This window comes from Ailuropoda melanoleuca, chromosome 14 (assembly GCF_002007445.2).
Source record: "Ailuropoda melanoleuca isolate Jingjing chromosome 14, ASM200744v2, whole genome shotgun sequence".
In the NCBI taxonomy this organism is placed as follows: Eukaryota; Metazoa; Chordata; class Mammalia; order Carnivora; family Ursidae; genus Ailuropoda; species Ailuropoda melanoleuca.
In genome coordinates this window covers 102,213,517-102,235,596 of record NC_048231.1, presented here as the reverse complement: position 1 = coordinate 102,235,596, position 22,080 = coordinate 102,213,517, and the positions used below count along the sequence as shown (strand labels likewise).

General features: G+C 39.5%; 1 protein-coding gene across 9 annotated transcripts in view; it reads right to left on the bottom strand.

The window, feature by feature from the left end:
* ZNF407 (zinc finger protein 407) overlaps positions 1-22,080 on the bottom strand; it is a 490,784-nt gene that overhangs the window by 445,260 nt on the left and 23,444 nt on the right. For all 9 annotated transcript variants that reach the window (XR_004620494.1, XM_019804986.2, XM_019804987.2 and 6 more), the window contains 2 exons: positions 12,542-17,242; positions 7,109-7,223 (listed from right to left, as the gene is read on the bottom strand). Coding sequence is in view for 8 of the 9 variants with exons in the window: in XM_019804986.2 (XP_019660545.1) it covers positions 7,109-7,223; positions 12,542-17,186 (4,760 nt within the window). In the remaining variant the exon portion in view is untranslated. The remainder of the gene's footprint in view (positions 1-7,108; positions 7,224-12,541; positions 17,243-22,080) is intronic.

Below are 22,080 nucleotides of genomic sequence, written 5' to 3'. Positions count from 1 at the left end.
TTTGGGCATTGGTCCAGCGAGCTGTGGACATTTCTTTCTTTACCTGAGCTTTCTCCATCCATCTGAAGCACATATTACATTGATCTTTTTAACTCTATAGACTATGTGCACTGGCACAGAGTGATGTTCCAAATGTGTATTCAATATTTTTTTAAATCCTCCAATTCACGCCACCAGCCGCTTATACTCCAGGAATTTCCTGCAGTGTTAATATGGCGTGCTATTCTATTCTTCACTACTTTTGCTCTTTTGCTCCATCTACTAAAAATGCCCAAATTAGCCTTGTAAATACCTCCTCATCCTTTAAGGCCCAACTCAAACATAACCTCTCAAGGAAGCATTTCCTGCTGCTCCCAAGCACTCCCCGTGGACCACTATCCTTGTTCTTACCCCCACAGTGTGTCCCTTCTCCTGTCTGTCCCTCCTCCTCAGAGCACACGATACCCCCACAGTGTGTCCCTTCTCCTGTCTGTCCCTCCTCCTCAGAGCACACGACTGCAAGGCCCTGCACGGGCTGGTCACTGGGTCTGCACGGAGAGGAAACTCTCCAGAATGAGCCCAATGGGAAACAAATGAGTCCCCGAACCAGTGGCTATGCTTCCCTCTTATCTACATTTCCAACACCTCCTATATTCAGTATTAGACAAATCAAAGACCAAAACTCTCCAGAAAGTAAATGACTTTCAGAAACACATGAGCAGGAAGAGGGAAGGAAAAAACAGGTTAACCATCTCCCCACTCCCACCCCCCCACACACACACAAATCATAGGACAGGCAAAGGAAACCCAAAGGACTGGCTCCCCCACCCCTCCCCATAGTCCACTGTATGCATCAGGAGAGCTAAAGAACCCTAAATTCCACAGCTGGATTTTAAAATCACCACAAAATCATTTTAAAATAAAAATAAAGCAAAAATGACTTATGTCACTGAGATACGAATTTTTCACTGGAAAAGATCTCAGAGAGGCCAATGTTTTCAACTACAACACCAAGACATGACAATGTGCTCTACTTTGTTACAGACTGATCATACATACGGCCTTGAAATAAACCTATGCCTCACTCTTCCATGAAAAAAATTCAAGAAAACACCATTATAACACAGAGAATAGGCTGTGGTGGTGGCAAAGCCCCCTACTGTGAGGAGACAGGGGCCACAGCCTCCTCCTGTCTCTCCACCACTGTCCTAATCTTACCCCAGGTCTCTCCTGGATGTACAAGAGTTCACTGTAAAACACCTCAGAATCGTATCTGAGAAAGAGTGCTTTTTATTTCAATATTATAACTAAAATATCTTTTAGACGTTCAGATTACAAAGTGATTTGTATATAAAATATATAAAACAATGTTCATTCACTAAATGGTATTTCAAGGACTTGAGCACCAGAGGGATAAACCAACAATGTTAATTTTGTATTCCTCGCTGACAGGAAGAGAGACAGTAATCACTATGTGGCATTTCTAAATTTCAAACTAAAGGCAAAAATACATCATTAAACAAAAAGCTTTAAAATATTATATAGATAAAATATGTAATATACCCTCTATAATGAGTATTTGAATGTTAATTTAAATTTTTTACAAAACTGAGATGCTGTATTTTACAGTGTTATAAGCACAATTCATGCCACAAACATAAAACAAACTTTTTCTATCTATATCTCTTTAGCCAAAACAATCAGCCGAACCAAATGCTTATTTTATTTGGATACATCTGTAGATATGATGGGTGTAATTAATTGTTCAGCTAAAAATGCAATTCCAGGGTGCTTTTAATGATTTAGGTATACACAGCTTTAGTTCTCAGAACAGACTAAAAATAGTGATTTTAATTTATTCCTGCTGCCTACAATTACCCACAACCATGTATTTTTAAATATTTCCAGCCTATAAAAATTACTAATTTTTGCCACTTGTGTTTATCTGCATTTAGACTTTGATTTGGATAAATTAAGCTCTCAAGTGTTCCCTGCTTTATGAAACTCTGCATGTTGTACACTTCAACACAAATAAATGACTTGTACCATTAGAGGTTTAAATAATGTAATGTATTTCATGCTCAGCCTGAAGCTGGATTCCAATGAAGTTGCTAATGCACGTAATGATTAAGTGTAACTCAAATACTAACTGTGTTGTTGAAAACATGACAGGCAATAATTTGGTCTATTATATTCTGCCATTTAATTGCCTAGTACAGACATTCTCTGACACATTATGAAGCAATGATTTACAATTATTCAAGCTGCAAAGGTCAGAAAGTGACATTATAATCATCTACATAGAGATCCCTTCTAATGCACAAAAACTAGGTAATGCCAAACACACACACACAAAAAGAGTTTCACTGCATTAGTAACTTTCTATTTAAGGTTTCTTAAACCAAATAAGAATAAACAGCTCATAAGCACATTAATACACAACAGAAAATGTCTAGAATCTTTCCATGAACCCAGAGGTGACGGATTGAGAAAATGCCCTTATTCTCTCCCGATTAGGTAAGTTCTACTCAACTACTTAACTCTACACACAAGATTCAAGACCAGACGCAGGGAAGTCAATCAGAAAAATAGCAGGATCCCCAGACCCGGCGTCGGGTGTCTCTGTGCGGAGCGGCATGCAGCCGTCAGCTAGCAGCTCTGAGGCTTTCGCAAATCGCAGGCCACTTACTAGTCTGCTACTCACTCTCTCTCTCTCTCTCTCTCTCTCTCTCTCTCTCGCTCGCTCTTTTTTTTTTTTTTTTTAGGATTTTATTTATTTATGTGACAGAGAGACAGCCAGCGAGAGACGGAACACAGCAGGGGAGAGGGAGAGGAAGAAGCAGCCTGCCAGCGGAGGAGCCCGATGTGGGACTCGATCCGCAACTTCGGGATCACGCCCTGAGCCGAAGGCAGACGCTTAACGACTGTGCTACCCAGGCGCCCCAACGCTCTTTTTTTTTTTTTAAGTACCTGGTCATGAAAAACAAAAACAGTAACCTAAGCTCATCAATTTTTACCCCTCTTGTCCTAATGAAAAGACAATACTATCTTCATCTGTCTAGGCACCTAATTCCATTATAGCATGTTCAATTTGTAATCACTCAAGTGCAATAAATTATCAACACACAAAGAACAATGGAGAAGAGTAATAAAATTATTTAAAACAAGGCTCTAAGGTGAGAAAAGTGAAACAGAGAAAGAGATACAAAAACAGACTGAATACCACAATGTTAAAGGAAAATACCACGCAAGCAACTTTTTAAAAGCAGAAAACAGAAGTGGCTAGGGGCTGGAAGGAGGTAAGTTACAGTTATTACATTCTGATGAAAACAACCTAGAGAGAAAAAACCAAGTACAAATTAAAGTCAGCAACCAAAATAACAGGTATTGCAAAAAGCAGAGAATTTTTTTTTTAAAAAAGGCACAGTTAAAGGAAGGAAAACAGTGGTCTACCATTACTAGTGCATAATTTGAGTCCATCACTAAAAATACTTTTAATCTCAAGTCCACCATCTGTACAATGGGAATAATAAATAGGAGATGAACCACCTCATGACACCAAGAGATCAACAGAAGTGAACGTTAGGTGAACAGCAGAACCAGCACTGCATCAGTGTTACTTACTGCTGACAGTACTGCATATACTATTACGTGGATGTACACACGCAGAGAAAATTAAATTTAAATAGATCTAACAAAACATGGTGTCTGTAAGCCACTGAGATTTCAAGTTATTTTTTTAGTAGTCAAAGGTAGAGATCATTGATTTAGTAAAAATATGTTTAACCTATTTTTAAGCATATGTTCCCAAGAAAATTATTAACTTCTGTATCGAGATGCTTTCTATTAGTTCTTATTCTCACCCCACTAGCCCCACATCAGACCCACAGCACATGTTCATATAAACTGCCCATTAAGTGCTCACTATAAACACACCTATACTGTATAAAATTCCTCCTGAGATCACATTCAGCTGTAAGAAAAACATGAGGAAATTGTACTCTTCAAAAACTGCTCCTCTTAAAAGTGAAAGTAAAATCAAAGGTTTTTAAAGTTATCAATAACAGGTTCTTAAAACAGGAATTGCAAAGCAACACATTTCTGAAATTTTTACTGCAACATGAACACATAAAGCATGGGTACACGAAAGCGAAATCCTGAATTCTGAACCCTAGGTACCTGACAGGAATTAGACATCTAACACATTCAACTGCGTTACAGACTAACTTACATCCATGATATACTGCAGCTAGGATTTGCAGATGAAGTGGAGGAAATGAATCTTTAAGCTCGATTTTAAGATAAAAGAAAATGAGTGTGGGTCCAAACAACTGAAGTAAAAGTTTACAAGGCAAATCTTTGTTAAGGGAGTAGCTAACGCGCAAGTCAGACTCAGCCTCAGTAGAAGTAGTCAAGATCCATATCTGATGAGCACCCACAACCTTCTTATATAAAGATAAGAAAAACAAGTCAATTACAAGTAACCTAAACCATTAATATTGAGCTCAATTCAACAAAACGTACTGTCATTTTCATTAATTTCACTATAAGAGGTTTTTCCAAGAAAAGCAAGAGGTTACTAAGACAAAATAATACAACAGTGTGAGCAATAATTTCATTTTTAAAATGTGCCTGCTCCGCTATTTCTATACATTATTAATCAGAACTCTTTGAAAAACAGTTTCTCTCTTCCAACTCAGGTAATGAAAAGGTTATTCATAAAATCCTAAGGGGCAGAGATGAAGGTACTGACTACTGCAGAAAGAAAAACACAGTGCAGGACCTTCTGTTTGTGACAAAATTATAGAGTTAATGTTCCTGAAAGATCACGTCACCTTTTAAAGCATGATTTTTTTAAAAGGTAAAATTTACAGCAATGAAAGCTAATGAAGAAACGCAGCATGAGCTGCTTATGCTCAGGAACTAATAGGTCCACTGAGCATTTCTAGGATTATTTAGCCATCAATGATAATGAATTGACATTGTCACTAATGTTAATGTACCAATGCTCTCTACCGCCACTAACCTGGTAGCCAATTCTTGCTTTCTTCTATGTTTCTCACTTTAGCTTTTAACCTACATATTGCCCTATCCCGTCAAAACACACGAAATACAGATGCCCTATGGTACTTTTTCTTTGCCATTAAAGGATTCTAACTCATGATTGTTCTGTTTCAACTCCAGAGACCAAAAGGCCTTCTTCAATTTACTGCAATTCTTCAGAACAAAAGTTCTGAAGCTCCACTGTGAAAATATCTACCCTATGGAAATTATTATATCACCTTTAAATCAAATTTCACTTAAAAAAAATTAAGAGAACTATTATTTCAAAGTCAAGTAAAATTAAATGACTACCATAATGTTAAAAGATACGATTTTGAAATCTAGATTGCTTTCTCTATGCACACACACATGGAGACTTCTAGGACAGCAGTATGAAACTCAATATATCTCTCTGTATTTATAATTCTTTATCTTGGGAATCAAATATGTAAACCACTTAACACTTCAATGGTGTGTGGTAAGCAGTGAGCTAAGCAAAGTGCGCACTATTTAAACTGGACAATCGTGTATTGTTTTGGATGCCACCTATGCCAGAAACTGTTCTCTGATAAATTTTATTCTTCTCCTTCCCCAGACTTAGTAACCCTAATTAAAAAAAAAAAAAAAAAAAAAAACGATGGAATTAGATTCCTAATAATAGAGCTTGCAAAAGCTGCTTAATTATTTTGAAGAAATGAGGAAGAAACTGCTGATTGCCCCCTAACAGCAAACGTCCGCTGGAGTCAGGCCCTTCCTCTTTCCTATAACTCATATGGTAAAAAACAATAAATGAGGTATCTTTTAAAATTCCAAGACCTATAGCAATTAAACTGAACCATTTGGCACTCGACCCTCACAGCTAAAATCAGTAGCAACAAAACTCATTCTCCCACTGATCTTCCGGGGGCTTTAGGGCAAAGGTTCATCTTCATTTACTTTAGCTGCAACTCACTGAACCATCAATTCTGCCAATGAATAAATCACAGACCACGGTTAATAAAACTGCTTGCAAAGTTATTTGTAAAACTATCTTAAGGGTCAAAAAATGCAACGGCATCCTGGAATGAAATGTACTGTGCAACAAAAGACAGAAGCTGATTTTGACTTTAAAAGATATTTACTTGGTAGTGCCAACCAGAAGAACCTTCCCCTAAAAAAGGAAACCTACCCTAACGTGTGCACACTGCATAACTGAACTGAACCCGCAGTACTTAGGGAACCAGCCACAAAAACTGCAGGGTTCTCAGGTTCCACAGAAAGTGTTTTCAGATGATGCGCTTACTCGTTAATTTCCCTAGATTAATAGCATTAAAATATGTTTTTAATCAGATGTACGGTATTAAAAACCAGCTCTCAATGTCCTATGATATACCATAGATGTCACGGCATTTTAAAACCTTTTAAACATTTCTGCTAAATTAATTAGTTGTGCATTAAGGCATCTCAGTGCTTCCTATTAAACGCAACACATCTGAGTGACAGCTTAACACCGCGAATGGTTCTTTAGAGGAAGAGCCGTTAACTAAAAATGGAAAACAACAAGTTTTGAAATAAAGTTACACAAAAACACACATTATGCACTGATGATTTAAGCTTCATCTCTGTAACAATCAGTAACCAACTGCCCAAAATTAAATCTTTTTCTGCCTTTCTCCTTATGGGGTATGTCCAGTCTATCCAAAGAGCCATTAATCTGATTAAAATGAAAGCAGTATAGCAAAAGAAAAAAAAAACATACATACATATACACTCCTAAAGCTGTATTATGTATTTTTTTTATGTCTTTAAATGGAATTTACAGTTCTCCCTGGCAATGTGAATGAACATCCTATAATTTAGTCAATTTACAGATTACAGGTTCAAATTGACCTTGTAGCCCATAAAATTGCTCATCTTCAGTAGAGGATTAGAAGTGGGAGAAGAATGTCATAACTGTATTTAAGGAATTTACCATAACAATGGAAAGGAGGATACGCATGCATAATTTTAGCCACTCTTACTCATATCAGTTTTGAATTCTGAAACAATGGCTACCCTGCACATACTTCCTGGTTCACCACGGTAGAGATGGTTTCAATTTACTCACCCACAGACGTGACACTTGTATTCCCTCATCCCAAGGTGCCTTTTGACATGGTTTCTGGCATCGCCAAGCTGAGCTGTTGCAAAATGGCATATCTTGCACTTGAATGGTTTTGATCCTAAGTAAATTTAACATAAAATATGATTTGAATTTGAATAATACATTACTGATAGTTTAAAAAGAGGCCTAGATCTTAAATCATACTTTTCATCCGTTTAGAAATCTCTGGCCCCAAAATGGAATACCTGCATTCCTTTCTAACTTGAATAGACCTGCATTCCATAATTATTCCACCAAGAAGACTTTAATGTTTCAGTGAGTGTTCCTAACTTTCAATAACATTTCTAAGATTTAAAGTCAAAAGTGATATAGTTGAGCAGTACTAAGTAGGTAAGATGAGCTAAATAATTTTAAACATTTTTCGAACAATTTGCAAAAATATCTTTTAAAGTCATTCAACATTTAAAAAGGAGCATTATAAAAACACATGCATACAGAGTAGTGGGTGTTTTGTAAAGTATATTTATCATCAAATAAATTTCTCAGTGGCCACCTCCTTTCGTCATATTTCTGCAGCTTTGAATTTACTCACATTAAGAACGGCATTTCAGATTTTTTTTCTGACATTTATCCCAAATGATTCACTACACTACTATTTTAATAGCACACAATGTATGACTATACAATGGATAAATTATTTGCTTTTATGATCATTTTATAGTCAAAAATCTGTGATGATTCTGCAAACCAGCAGTACTGACACTTTATTTATTGATTTCAAGAACAAATATTTCAACATAAAAACACAGTACCACAATTTTTTTCATTTCACAAAGATTAACCTATACTCAAATATGAGAAAACAAAATAATTTCAGCATTGACAAACCTAGTGTCAGGAATAGATAGAATGTAACTGGGACACAGTTACTAACAGATAATCAGTACCCACATTAATGAGAAGCAACATTCCTTTAAACGCATCATGTATATACCATTTTTCAATTTTCTAACCACTAAATCCTCAAATAAATAAATCAAAATCATAAAAATCACAGTCTAAAATCAGTACAATATGTTTCCATTTCCAGATCTATCGTATCATGTTTAGTACCTATTTGGTGAAATACCTCTGCTAATATAGACAGAATATGATATACGTGAACTTCAATAAATATACAAAAAGAGCTCAAATAAAAAAATCGCAATAAATCATATTTGATCAATGAACCTTTGTGCAGTGCCCTTGAAAAAAATAATCCTCCAAGAATACTTTGTTGAAATTGAAGCACTCAGTAAAAAATTTTAGAGTCTTAAATTTCAATTTAATTCCCAAAAGCTGACAAAAAAAGTGAAGCATTTAATTTTAATCTTCTAACAGAAATAAAAAAGTCAACAGGACTAAGCACGGGCAGACAAGGTTGAATATTTCACAGTTCAATGACAATGAAGCCAGATCTCTTAATACTTCCATTTCTACTGTTAGAAGTAGATGTAAAATATATTTAGCACCTGAATGGTTATATCTAGTCAGCTTTATATGTTTAAATGTCAAAAGCAGGTTGAGGCTGCAGCTTACAGCAATCACATTCTATCAATCACATTAGAAACTACAGTTTATTTAAATGATTCTGATAAAACTAAGCCTATCACTACCTGGAAACATCTCATCTTGACACAGAATTCTATAAAAGGACATAGAAAAGGAAAGAGTGAGAAGAACCAGATTACCTGCACTTTAAATTGAAATGCATTAAAGGTAATAAGGCAATTAGGAAATTATTAATAATAACATCAGGACTCCAACCAAAGAAAACAAAGCTCTCAACATTTGCATTAGTTTTGGTAAAAGCATTTCAAATCTCCTGTGGATCTAGGTTTTTGTCATGCTCCCACTGCACTGCCACTGTGATGAGTCCCTCCTGTGTGAGCACAGGTGCCACAGGGGCTGGGTAAGGACCTTTCAAGTTACTCTACGTGGCTCTTTGGTGGAAAGCTCTAGTTCCTCACTGCTAGTGTGTTGACAACACATAAATGAGTTATTCTGTTGACTGCATTTGTGCAGAAATCACAGAGGTCCTGACTATTTTTCACATCTTATATTCAAAACAGACTGTGTTAAAATCTCCTTTCTGTGCCATAAAAATTCCAGGGAAGTGGAGATAATACTTTTCTGCAAAAGGAAAATAAAAAGGGTCCTCTTTTTTCTAACAATGTTTCCAGTTTCAAGCTTGCCAGGCACATCCCAAAATGAATCCAGGCATACTGTTTATAAGGCAAAATTTGTAAAGCCACGTATTTCTAAATTTGTCTTTCTTGCAAGTGCATCGTGATTATTATAAACTGTCAATATTATTTTAAATAGTTCCATTCCTGGAAACAGCATTATCCACAGTAAGTTTTCTTCTTTTCACCTGGTCTCTGAGGTTTTTTGAAAGGGAAAAAACAAAAAAGACCCTCAAGCTTTCTGGCACTTTACAATTTTACCAAAAGAATTCCAAAGATTTTTAAAACTAAACCTTCACTCAGACCTACAACAGCCATTCCTCACCATCACTCACAGCTAATTGCTATGCATACATGGATGTGAGATGAACGTTAAAAAAAATGATATTCAAACTTTAGGTCTTAAAGAACATAGAGAACCCATCATCTAATGCTTCTCCACAGTAGCCTCAATGCTACAACCCTCCCTAAAGGCTGAACACTTCATTCCGTCCTTCACTCATTCATTCACTGAGTAACACAGTGAGCCCACACAGTGGGGGCGCGGAGATGAAGAGTGAACAGAGTGGAGCCCAGGCTCTCGCTAGGCTTGGAGTCCACAGACCAACTCTCCTCACCGTCTCTTCTCAAGCGGACTCAGCTTCTGAACTGTCAGGTACATACTAAGTTAAACACGACCAGCCCCCATGTGAGACTTTTTCAGTGAAGTCACACAACTCCCTATCTCCCTATGTGTGAACATTTCCAAATAGCACAAGTGACCCCATGTGCTCAGAACATCAAATGAAGGGCTTCCGACAGTCTTCTAGTTGAATGACATCTGCCAGCCACATCCTATGAAAGGAAAGCTCTAACCAACAGAATAATGCAGGAGAGAAAATGAACAGCTGTCTCTGCACTCCTAATATAAGGGAAGGGGAAAGGCGACACTGATCATACTGATGACTTCACACAAGCAAAGGCAGAGGAAAACTCTGGGGTGCTTTTTTCCTACAATTCTTGATAACCCAAAGTCATTTATTTCTTAGAGTGCTGCTTTTATCATGCTAAGGATGGGAAGAAAAGGTGACATAAAATATAGAGTAAATCACAAAATATGAAAACAGGGATTGGAAGAGTAAGTCCTTTTCCAGTTAACCATTAATAACAGTCCCCACATTACTACTTCATGGACGTAAGCAAAATACCAGAAAAGCAATTCATTTTAAGATGCCCCAAGGAAAAAAAAACAAAAAACAAAAAAAACAAAAAAAAACCTTGGATTAAAACCGGGAGAGCAACATCCCCCCAAAAGTGGCTTGCCAAGCTGAAATGGTAGACTGGCGCTGTTCTGAGGAGCAGGACTGACTGTGGTGCTTCGGAAGGCGATAAAAATGTACTTGCTGATAAGCCCAACAGAAGATGTTAAAAAGTATGCTAACTTTTACTAAATGTTACAATCAATGATGTAACTTATATAAGTAGGGTTACTTTGTCACATATTGATAGTTACCTCACTTTCACATCCACATTAACTTGATTTTAAATGCAATTAATACATATAGTCAAGGAAGACTAATGGACTACATTCTGCACTTAACCTAGCGGACGTTTTCAAATGGCACAAGTGACCAGTGCAAACCTATTTTGCATTGTAAACGACTAAATAAATCTTAATGGATTAAGAATGATCAGCTATCAACACACAAGGGAAATTAAGTGCTGAAATGCCTACATTGATTATTTTAAATTATTAGCCTTACTCTGTTCTTGAATTTGTATGCTTTTAGCGAGCTTTAACACATTTACAAGACTTATTGACTATAATTACAAGAGAATTCAAGTAATGGACACATCAATTATAAGCAACACGTCTTGACCAGACAGTTGCATAAAGAATTCTAAAAAGAGGTCCATTAGCATCTTCCTCTTAGTTTTATTCAGTTTTTATCTGCCTTTAGAGGGCATGTTAAGAAAGTACATACCTTCTACACACATGAACAAGCCTGATTTCTAAAAGCCAGATCACTCCATAAAGTGAGCAAACATCGTACTGACAGAGGTATTAATAATGCCAAGAAATCAGTATTTGGATTTGCTCCCCACCCAACAATAGCTCCACCGCATGAAGAGTCGGGACCAAGAGTACAATGTTTGTATTTACCTAGATTAATCTTCTGCAGGTTGCCCTCTTACTTTCTTCAATGAAAAACTTGTATCTATCTTTAATCTCCCTAAACTAGTAATGTTTCATACTCTTTTGTCTTCCTTCTTGTAACCATGCACTAAGTTTCAAAAACTGCATGAATTTAAAGTATAGCTTTAATAATAAGCCATTATTTAAAAGTACAGTAAAATAAACCTTACAGTTTTAATGAAAATATGTTCATTGAAATGTGAATTTATTATTCAAATCCACTCATAAATTCACCCATGGAGACAGAACTTGTCTAAGCAGAGCACAATGATTTAGAAAAGCTGTCTATTTAAAATAAAGAATGTATGGCAGGTTTATAGAAACAGTGCAGTGAATTTTTACATAAATTTAGAACAGTGGCTTATGCATTTTCCACAAAAAAAAGTTTAAAAAAATTTCCACCCCAAATTAAACATTAAAATGGAACACTACATTTGACAGAGCACAGAAACTAAATCAGGTGCTGCCTTCATGAAAACCAAATCCCCAGGACATACTAACTTTGAAAAGTGTTCACTAATTTTGATCCTTGAAAGTAGAATCTTGTTGCCTGGGAGTCACACTTCTTGATATAAACCATCTGGCAATGAATAATTTTAAATCCCTAAAATTCTAAGAAAATTTTTATTATTTCATTCCTCAAAAGCCATTTAATACGTCCTCTGAAACCCACAGTGCCACTTAACAGCTACCTTGGCAAACCAAACAGTTAGGACTCAGAAGCAACTGGAAAGCTGTTAAGAGACAGGACTCTAACAAAGGCATCAGAGGGGCAAGGCTTTTTGATAAAATGAAAAGAAATTTGTCGAATAACCTGCCCTGGAATCACTAAGGCTTAAGTAACTTTGGAACGTTAAATGTCAACACTGACTTGCGGCAGGTGGCCAGAGTGCCACCCAGTAAGGTCACGTGAGCCAGGGGGAAGGCCGACCAGCAAATCCAGCATGACTCCATATGCAGATGGGAACCAACACCCCCACTTTCTCCTTCGTTTGCACTTTACAGGTCAACAGGGGTTGGCGGGAGGATACATACCTGTATGAGTGCGAATATGTGCTAGAAACGCCATCGAATTGCTACTTCGACACATCTTTCCGCAATACTTGCAAACATTTCCCTGGTTTTCTTCTCTCTCGCGGTTGATTTGCTCAGTGTCTTCCACTATGTACTTGTTCACCTCCCGGAGCAGTTCTTCATGCTGCCCTTTAATATGCAGAAATAAATTCTGTTCTGAATCAAAGGGCTCTGTACACTTGACACATTTAAAGGTGGCCCCTCCCTCCGGAAGCTCCTCTACACTGGCCTGTTCGTTCCTCATGTGACCAGCACTGGCCAAATGCTGATGGAGATTGCTCTCCGTGTAGAACGATTTTCCGCACAGTAAACAATGAAAGTGTTTCTCTTTTGTAGGATGTTTCATGGCTATGTGAACATTCAGTCCACTCAAACCATCTGCTAAGAAGCCACAATCATCGCAACGAATTCGTGTGGATTCGCCAAAGGTACTACCTTCAGATTTCTTCCTTTTCACACCTTGGGCACCGTCTTTTAAGGGCAACTCACTAATTCTCACACTTGTTGTTACCAGACCCTCTTCAGACGGCTCTAACAATTCTCCATCTTCAGAGTTCTTTATCCTTATTATGGAAGAATCAAATCGGCTAAAACTGTAGATGGCCTGTCCTTTGTCATCAATACTGATTATAGTCTCATAAACATCATTACTTTCAACTGTGCTATCAGAAGCTGGACCGTCCTCTTCCAAAATAATTCTAGTTTCATGCTGGGAATTCATCAGAATTTCCTTGTTCTCCAGAACGGGGTCTTCTCGGATATCTTTCAAATCCTCTGAACTCTGCACACTCCCAACTTCGTTCTGACCACCACTCTCCAGGTTCAGCTCCTGCCTTGTCCTTGTCATCACATCGGGGACGGTGCCTTCAGCCGGGTGCCCTCCCCCAAGACCTCCAGGACACCCGTGTTTGCTAAGAGCTTTCTCTGCATTCTCCCCCGCCTGGCTGACATCACTCTCGCCACGCGTGCTCACATCGCCAGTGTCATTCAACGTGCTGTGAGCTCTCTCTGCTGCCTCATCCACAGCTGAGCTTCCTGAATTTTCATTCTGAAATCCGCTTGCGGAGCCGCAGTTAGAGGAAATATGAAGGGACACCATCTCCTCAGGTGTCAGAGCTTTACCCCTGGCCAGGGGCTGCTGCAAAGTCTCACAAAAGGAACGATCTTCACTGAGATTAGATTCTTCTTCAGTCTCAATCTCTACGGAGGTGGGAACACGGAGGACCTCAGACGTGTCTAGACTAGCATGCTTATCCAACACACGACACTCAGCAGTACTTTTAGATTTCAGAATTTCTTCCGATGGCTGGTCTGAAAGGATCTGATATTCTTCAGAACTCTGTTGCTGCTGCTCTTCAGGGATCATGATATTCCTGGACACGTCTGAAGAACTTGCTTCTACAGCAGAAGAGGTCAGGTAAGACTGCCTCTTCATCTTGTGTTTTTCTGTGGCTGCATGCCTGGTCATCTCTCGACGAGTCACCGCGTAGTAATCGCAGGCCATGCAATAAAAAGCAAATTCTTTTGTATGTTTCCGTTTTATATGCAGCTCTAGAGCAGCAGAAGAGTGAGCGTTAAAATCACAGTGTGCACACTTGTTATCACTTGTACCCGTGATCTCTCTCTGGGAGCACACGTCTGCCTCCTGGAGAGGGTCCTCTGGTTCTAGAGACATTTGTGCCTTCTTCTCAGCAAGCAGACTGTTGACTCCCCCATCTGTAGGAGGAAATACATTTTCAACTCCGACTTGAGTTGGATTCCCGTGCTCTGCCACTGGCTTGTCTGATCCAGCTGACCTGTTAGCAAGTTCATCTGAGCCTGCCCAGACTGCATTCTTTCCACAGGCTTCAAGGTTGCCCCCTTCCGGGCCAACAATGATATCTGAACTCTGTTTGCCATTTGCCTCTATTTCTACACGTCCTTTATGTTTCTTAGTGGCACAGTGACGCTCCATATCTCCCTTAGTTACAGTGTAATACTTACACACTTTGCATAAATAACTATACTGGTGACTGTGTTTTCGTCGAATGTGAACAGTCAGGTTTGTAATACTAGAGGCCAAGAGACCACAATGAGGGCATGTCCTTGAGATGTTACCTTTGGGTCTCCCTCTCTTTGGAGCAACGGTCAAAGCTACTTCACCCTCTTTGGATGGCGGCACTTCCTTGGTAGTCAGTAGGCTCTTTTCAAGATAGGAATGCTCCTGCAATTGCACACCTTCCACGTGGCCTTCAGTCCTTCCGTGTCCAGAAATGTGAAACTCTTCTTTTTTGTCATTTGCACCTATACACACCCTTTCAATACACTCTTCAAAACTTAAGCCAATGTTGTTTTTCTTGGCGTTTTCAAGATGCTTGCTTCTCTTAATGTGCTTCTCCATTCCTTCCTTGCTCAGCGAATAAAGATTACATGCTTTACAAAGAAAGTGATAGTCCTGGCCGTGCCGGAGCTTGATGTGTCTTGTGAGAACAGTGGAAGACCGAGTTTTATAAAAACACTTCTTACACTGAAACTGAGGCTTACTTGAATGCCTTAGTTCCTGCCCCTGGCTTCCCCTGGACTTAGCAGGTCCCTCCTGAGCTGCGTTACCTGACTCACTCAGAGGATCTTTTGTATTTTCTGATTCTAAAGTACTTAAGGGTAAAGTCTGTAAAGCTAAATCACTGTTAAATGACTGGGAAGTCTTTGGTTCAACCAATAAACAAATATGCTTCTCGGTTGTTTTGTGTTCTTCCATGTCTTTCTCAGACAAGAAAAAGAGATTACAAGGAGCGCAAAGAAAACCCATATTGTGCTTTTCCTTCATGTGGTCTCTGAGATTTAGTTCGTTCTCAGAAATAAATGAACAGCACTGACACCTGAGGCCAGTGGTGGTGTGCTGATGCTGGTGGTCATGCTTGTCCAAGTCCCCTCTCGACATGCTGGAAAAGCCACACGCTGGGCAGCAAAGCTTCACCTCTCCAGCGGGGCCCCTCTCCCTGTGGCTCTCCACGTCTGTCCTATTTATCGCTGCTTGACCACAGTCTGTACAAGCACACATCTGATGGTCTGCAGCTGGCCTCACTGTCACAGAGCCAAAGGAACAGGTGACATGGGAGCTTTTGTCCTGCGTCAGGTCCGGGGTTTCCGGGGAAGTCACACACAGACTGTGGACACCACCGCTCGTTTCTACGTGTTTGGCCACAGACTCTGCCTCACTTGTCTTCACCTGGGCTCTAAAGTGTCTCATATACATCCTCTGGGTGTCATTAGTTCCTCTTTTACTAATTCCTAAAAGATTAAACCTTTTCTTGGCCTGGCCTTTTAAAGTAAATGTGCCAGTTCGCCGTCGGAAGCTACTGCCCAATGTGAGGATGTTTCGCTCGGGTCTTGGTCTCGAGCTTACACTGACACCGTGTGCTGCCTGTAGGGTATTTCTGGTAGCTTCTAATTTATCTAAGAGACCCTCTGAGCTTACCAACACTCCTAACTTTTTATTCTTACTCTGGTTTTCAGGATTTCGAGCTATACCAAGGGAAGGTATGTTTTCCTCAGCAATCTCTACTGTTTCTGATGAAGCATTCCTGGACGGCATCATTTCAACAAGCAGCTCGCCACTGCTTCCACTCTGCTTAGAAACACCTCCTCGGAAATCTTTAAATTTGCTTCCAACGTTTCGTAATCCTTTTGAATCACTAGTCTTTGCTACTGGTTTAGAAGCCCTGGGTTTTACACGAACATTTTTTGTTCCCATGGTACATGGTTTCTTAGGAAAGGGCTGTTTTGTTAAGATCTGTACAAATCCTCCACGAGCAGCAAGATTCTGACGCCGGAGGTGTGTTTTGCCAAGATAATGTGCATTCAACAGGTTTTCTTCCATGCACTGAAAGCCACAAAGATCACAAGAGAAGACCTGCTGCAGCCCGTGTGTCTGTCTGACGTGCACATGTAACGCCGAGTTGCTCTCTGCTTTGTGGCTACAGTGGCAGCACGCGTGCGTGTGGCATTCTGCGTGCTTCTCCAAATCCGAGCAAGAAGAAAACAAATGACCACATACGTTGCATTTGAGAACCGTATCTACATTTCCAATGGTACAACTAACACTGATCTCTTTCAGGGGGGAAGGAGATTCTCTTTCCGGATCAAGGGAAACCATTTCCTGAGCAGACTTTTTTTCAGTGTCTGTGTTCAGAGAAACAGCATCGATAGTGCTAAAATTGCAAGGAGGGGAGAAGGCATTGGGAAGACAAGTGCCTCCATCTGGACATTCACTCAGGAGGGTCTCCTTCACTGTCTCACCTAACGGGATATGCACTTGTGGGACTGTGCTCTCAGAAGTTTCCAGCCCGGGAACGCCCTGCTCTTCAGGCTTGAGGTGCTCTGCCTCGGCTGATAATTTCATTCGTTTGGAAGCATGTCTGTTTTCATCTTCCACCAAAGTGACACTGCCACAGTGTGAGGGTTCTGAAAAACCTCTTTTACTGGTGGAATTCTCTGAGGAATTTTGTATCACATCAAATACGGGCCCACAATCTACATCACGAGATGAAGAATTTCTCGAGTCTCTTGCTTCTTTGTTTCTGTTTTCATCCTCATCATTCTCTGGCTTCTTCTCAGTATCCATCATCAGTACCGTGCTGACGATGTTTCTTCTGCCAGGGCGGCTCACTTGGCACTCATAACCTGCGCAGAAAATAAACATGTTGTTAAACCTCTGAACATAGAGAACACACACACGTATTTCATCCAAAAGTCCACGTAAAGTGACACACTGAATGAAAAAAAGATCACAGCCTCAAGATTTCCTTTATATTGAGATGAACTTGATGCCATGTGTGAAGTCCGTACGAAAAGGACGAAGTCAGATCTGGGGCACAGCATCACCACGCTGTTGACTCAGCAAGCAACAGTACGGCATCTCTGATGGAAGAAGTGTTCTCAGCCAGCTTGCAAAAAAACTCCCATGAGTCAATTCTCTTTACTAGTACACTTCAGCTTACTAATTATTTTTAAAACAGAGAAGCTGTCTTTTCAAATTTCATTTCAGTGAAACCCCGTCTGTAAAACAGATTAAACAAGCCAGGTAGTCAGGCCTTCCCCTCCGCAGTCTCCCAACCGAAGCCCAAGCCCCAGTGGAAAACTTAAAAACAACTGCTTCATCCTTTTCCCCTGCAGCGACGCGCCTTGCCGTGATTCTTCTAAATATACCCTAATTAACAACATGCACGCTCCCACCGCACATCACTACTCCTGCTCTAACTCTCCTGCCAGTGAAAACCCCTCCTATTCCCCCTGTCAATCACGGGTTTCCTCATCTAACAGCCCTTCTGTACTGTCAGAAGGTTAATGACAAACGGAAATGTCAGCGGGAGAGCAGGAATAATGAAGCAAATTTTGGGGGGAGAAAAGAATTTCACCGAATAAAATGTTTTAAAATCAATAATATTGATTTTATTTTTCATTATGCTATTTAATTCAATTAAAACATATCATTTTCCATTTACTTTACACCAGGATTGGGATTTTGAGCTAAATGCCACTGGATTTGATGTGAATAAAAAGCCATCAAATATTATGGCCTCAAAGTTAATGATAACTATTTTTAACTATTTTAACTACTTTTTTTTCATAACGACAAACCAAATAAAGGCTTTTGCTTTGACTCTGCGAAAAGTGGGGAACAAAATATATTTACGTGATACCAAAAGCATGAGCAACAAAAGAAAAAGTAGATAAACTGGGCTTTATCAAAATTAAAAACTTCAAATGACTGTATGCTTCAAAGGCTACAATCAAGATGAAAAAACCACCCACAAAGCAGGAAAACTTTTTGCAAATCACATACCAGACACAGGACTTAATCTAGAACATACAGTGAACTCTTACAACTCAAAGATAAAAAGATGAACCAATTTCTAAATGAACAAAGGGGCTCACTATACATTTCTCCAAAGAAGATACACAGACAGCCAAAAAGCACATGAAAACATACTCCATCTATCAGTAGTCATTAGAGAAATGCAAATCAAAACCATTATGCGGTACCATTTCTTACTCATTAGGACGGCTAGGATCAAAACGTCAGACAGTAACAAGTGTTGGTGAGGATGTGGAGACATCAGAACAATCATACAAAGGCCAGTGGGGATGGAGAATGGTGATGCCACTTTGGAAAAGAGTCTGGTGGTCCCTCAAATGACTAAGCATGGAGTTACCATACAGCCCATCAATTCCACACTCAGGTACACGCTCAAGAGAAGTGAAAATGCATGTCCTTGCAAAAACTGGTACACAAATGTTTACAGCAGTATTAGTCATAACAGCCATGAGGTGGAAACAACCCAAATGTTTATCAACGGATTAATGGAAAAACAAAATGAGGTACATCCATGTCCACACAATGGAATATTCAGCCACATAAAGGAGCGGTACTGACACACGCACAGCATGCGTGAACCTTGGAAATGCTAACTGAAGGAAGCCATTTACAAAAGACCACATAGCATAGGATTGCTTTCACAGGAAACGTCCGGAATAGGCACATCTATAGATAGAGAAAGTGGGCCAGTGGTTCCCTAGGGCTGGGGGAGGGGAGCAAGACAAGGGGTGAGAGCTCAAGAACACAGGGTTTCTTTCTGAGGTGATGAACATGTTCTAAAATTTACTGTGGTGACGGTTGCACATGTCTGTGAATATACTTAAATCCATTAAATTGTAGTTCAAATGCATAACGTGTATGGTATGTGAATATCTCAATAAAACTGCTTAAAAATACATAAACTGTCGTATATAATCTACAAACAAAAACATCTTGTATGCGTTACTGTGTTACACTGTAAGAACAGAGCATACTATTCTTGTAAAAGAGTGAAAAAGATAAACGTACACAGTTTCATTATACTTATAAGATGTTTATGGTTTCTCAGGATGTGATCCAGAAAATGTAAATTAAGTAAGAGGTTAATAGATGTTAGAGCAGGAAAAACAAACCCCTGGTCAAATATGTTTAAGAAACTCTGGTTTGAACCAAAGTTTCTTTACCATAGGATATCTCAGCACACAGGCATTTCCCAAACCAATTTCATTACACAACTCATTATTTACAAAGAATCAAGAGACCAGTGGTTCCAAAGGACCCTTTAGAAAATGCTCCTTTAAATAAAGCATTGGTTCTGCTATTCAACTTTCGTAATTAAAGAGTAAACAGAGAGGGGGAAATGAATCATGCATCTGTCCCAAAAACGTCACCGAATGCCTACTATATGCCAAGTATTCTTGGTTGTAGGTACTGGAATTACAGCAAACAACACAAAATCTCTGCCTTACATTGTAAAGAGTAAGACAATTTTTTTAACAGAAATAATTGCCCAATCCAGAACACCTATTACTAGTCAAGAAGAGTCACAGGGATTGAACTTACTCTCATGCATGAAACAACTAAAAAAGAAAAAAAAAGACAAAATCTATGAAACAACAGCATAACACTGTGGACATCAGAAACTAAAGGACAGTGATCAGAGATGAGACACAAACAAGAGGAGTCCCAGCTTACAGCCTGGAGAAAGGACCCAGGCCACAGCATAGCAACAGGGTCCTAGACAGAGCCCAGGGGTCTCCCAATAGAGTTGAGGGGCAGCTAGAATCTGTAGCAGAGTCAGAGAGAGGAGAAGCACCAGAAAGAGAAGCCCAGAGACCTGCAAGGGGCCCCTCATGGGTGTCCCTATCAAGATAGAGATCATGCTATCTTCCCAGAAAACTGTCTTCTGCCCCTTACACTCATCCCAGGTAACTCCCCCTCCCTGAGGCAACCACTACCCAGTCTTCTTCCGCAATGAATTAGTCTCGCCTGTCCCAGAAGTTCAAATAAATGGAATCAGATAATAGGCCTTTTGCGGGGAAGGGGGGGGGTGTCTGCCTTTCTTTGCTCAACACGATGTTTCTGCTGCATGTATTCACAGCCATGCACTCCACTTCAGTGAGAGCAGCGCTCAGTCGTATGGGTACACCACAACTCCGCGGACGGACACCTGAGCTGTTCCCCTTCTGCAGCTATTATGATAAAGCCACTATGAATATTCTCAAACAAGTCTTTTTATGAACATATATTTTCATTCCTTTTGTGTAAACACCTCGGGGTGTAAGGCTGGACTGCAGGGGCAGATGTCTACGCTAATCTTACAAGAAACTATCTGCCTGATTTTCCTACACAGCCACCAGCAACATCAAGCATTTTGACTGATCCGCACATTCTCACCAATATTTGATGCTGTCAGTCTCTTCAATTTAAGTCATTCTGGTAGGTGTGTGTGGCTCTAATCTGCACCTCGCTGATGACTAGTGATGGTGCTGAACGCTCCGTTATGTGCTCTATGAAATGTTCGCTAGCCTTCTGCCTACTTCCTACACAGGTTGTCTACTTTATTATGGAGCCAGAGGGGCTGCTTATGTGTTCTGAATATAAATCACCTGTCAGATACAGGTTTCACAAATATTTTCTCCCTTTTCAATTTATTAATGTCTTTTGATAATCAAAAGTTTTAAATTTTGATGAAATCAGTTTTTTTTCCTGTTCCGGTTATCTGTATGTCTGGTTTATTTTCTGTCTCCCCATGCTAGAAAGTAAGGGCATGGTTTATTTTATTCACCCTTACATCCCAAGAACTTAGAACAATTCCAAGCACATATAAGGTACTAGGACAAACAAATACCTCACTGTGATATAAGAAGTGTCTCTTCTCTACGTATTTACAGACAAAATGAAAAATGTCTGAGATATACTTCAAATCAGTCCAGTCCAGCAGAGGGGCATAGTGAAGGCTATGTGCTGACAATGATTAATGCTGAGTGACAGTTACATGGAAATTCAATCTACTATTCTACCAACTTTGTATATATCTGTATATGTACATGTTCGAAAATGTCCATAACATAACTTACGTTTAACATTTTTTAATGTTTTGTCTAAAATGGTGTGAATTTTCTTCCTTTCAATGAGGAGTGCAACCATCTCTTACCCTTCCAAAACTGTTACAACACACTACTATACTACCCTCACTGTGGACACTAGCAGGAGTTTCATCTTTAGAAGCATATGTACAGAGGGGCGCCTGGGTGGCTCAGCAGTTAAGCGTCTGCCTTTGGCTCAGGTCATGATCCCAGGGTCCTAGGATCAAGCCCTGCATCAGGCTCCCTGCTCGGCGGGAAGCCTGCTTCTCCCTCTCGCACTCCTCTTGCTTGTGTTCCCTCTCTCACTGTCTCTCTCTGTCAAATAAATAAATAAATCTTAAAAAAAAAAAAAAAGAAGTATATGTACAGGACAAACACTGACTTAGGGAGGACTCACGTATACCGATGCAGAATGAATGTTCTAATGATGGAAGATACTACATTTTTTCAGACAAAAGAGTGACAGCTGCATTAACATCCACACACAAAATAATGAAACCCTTATTATCTTCTACATAATGCCCCCCAAAAATTTTAAAACAAAAAGAGAAAATATTTCTACACCTGTTACCTCC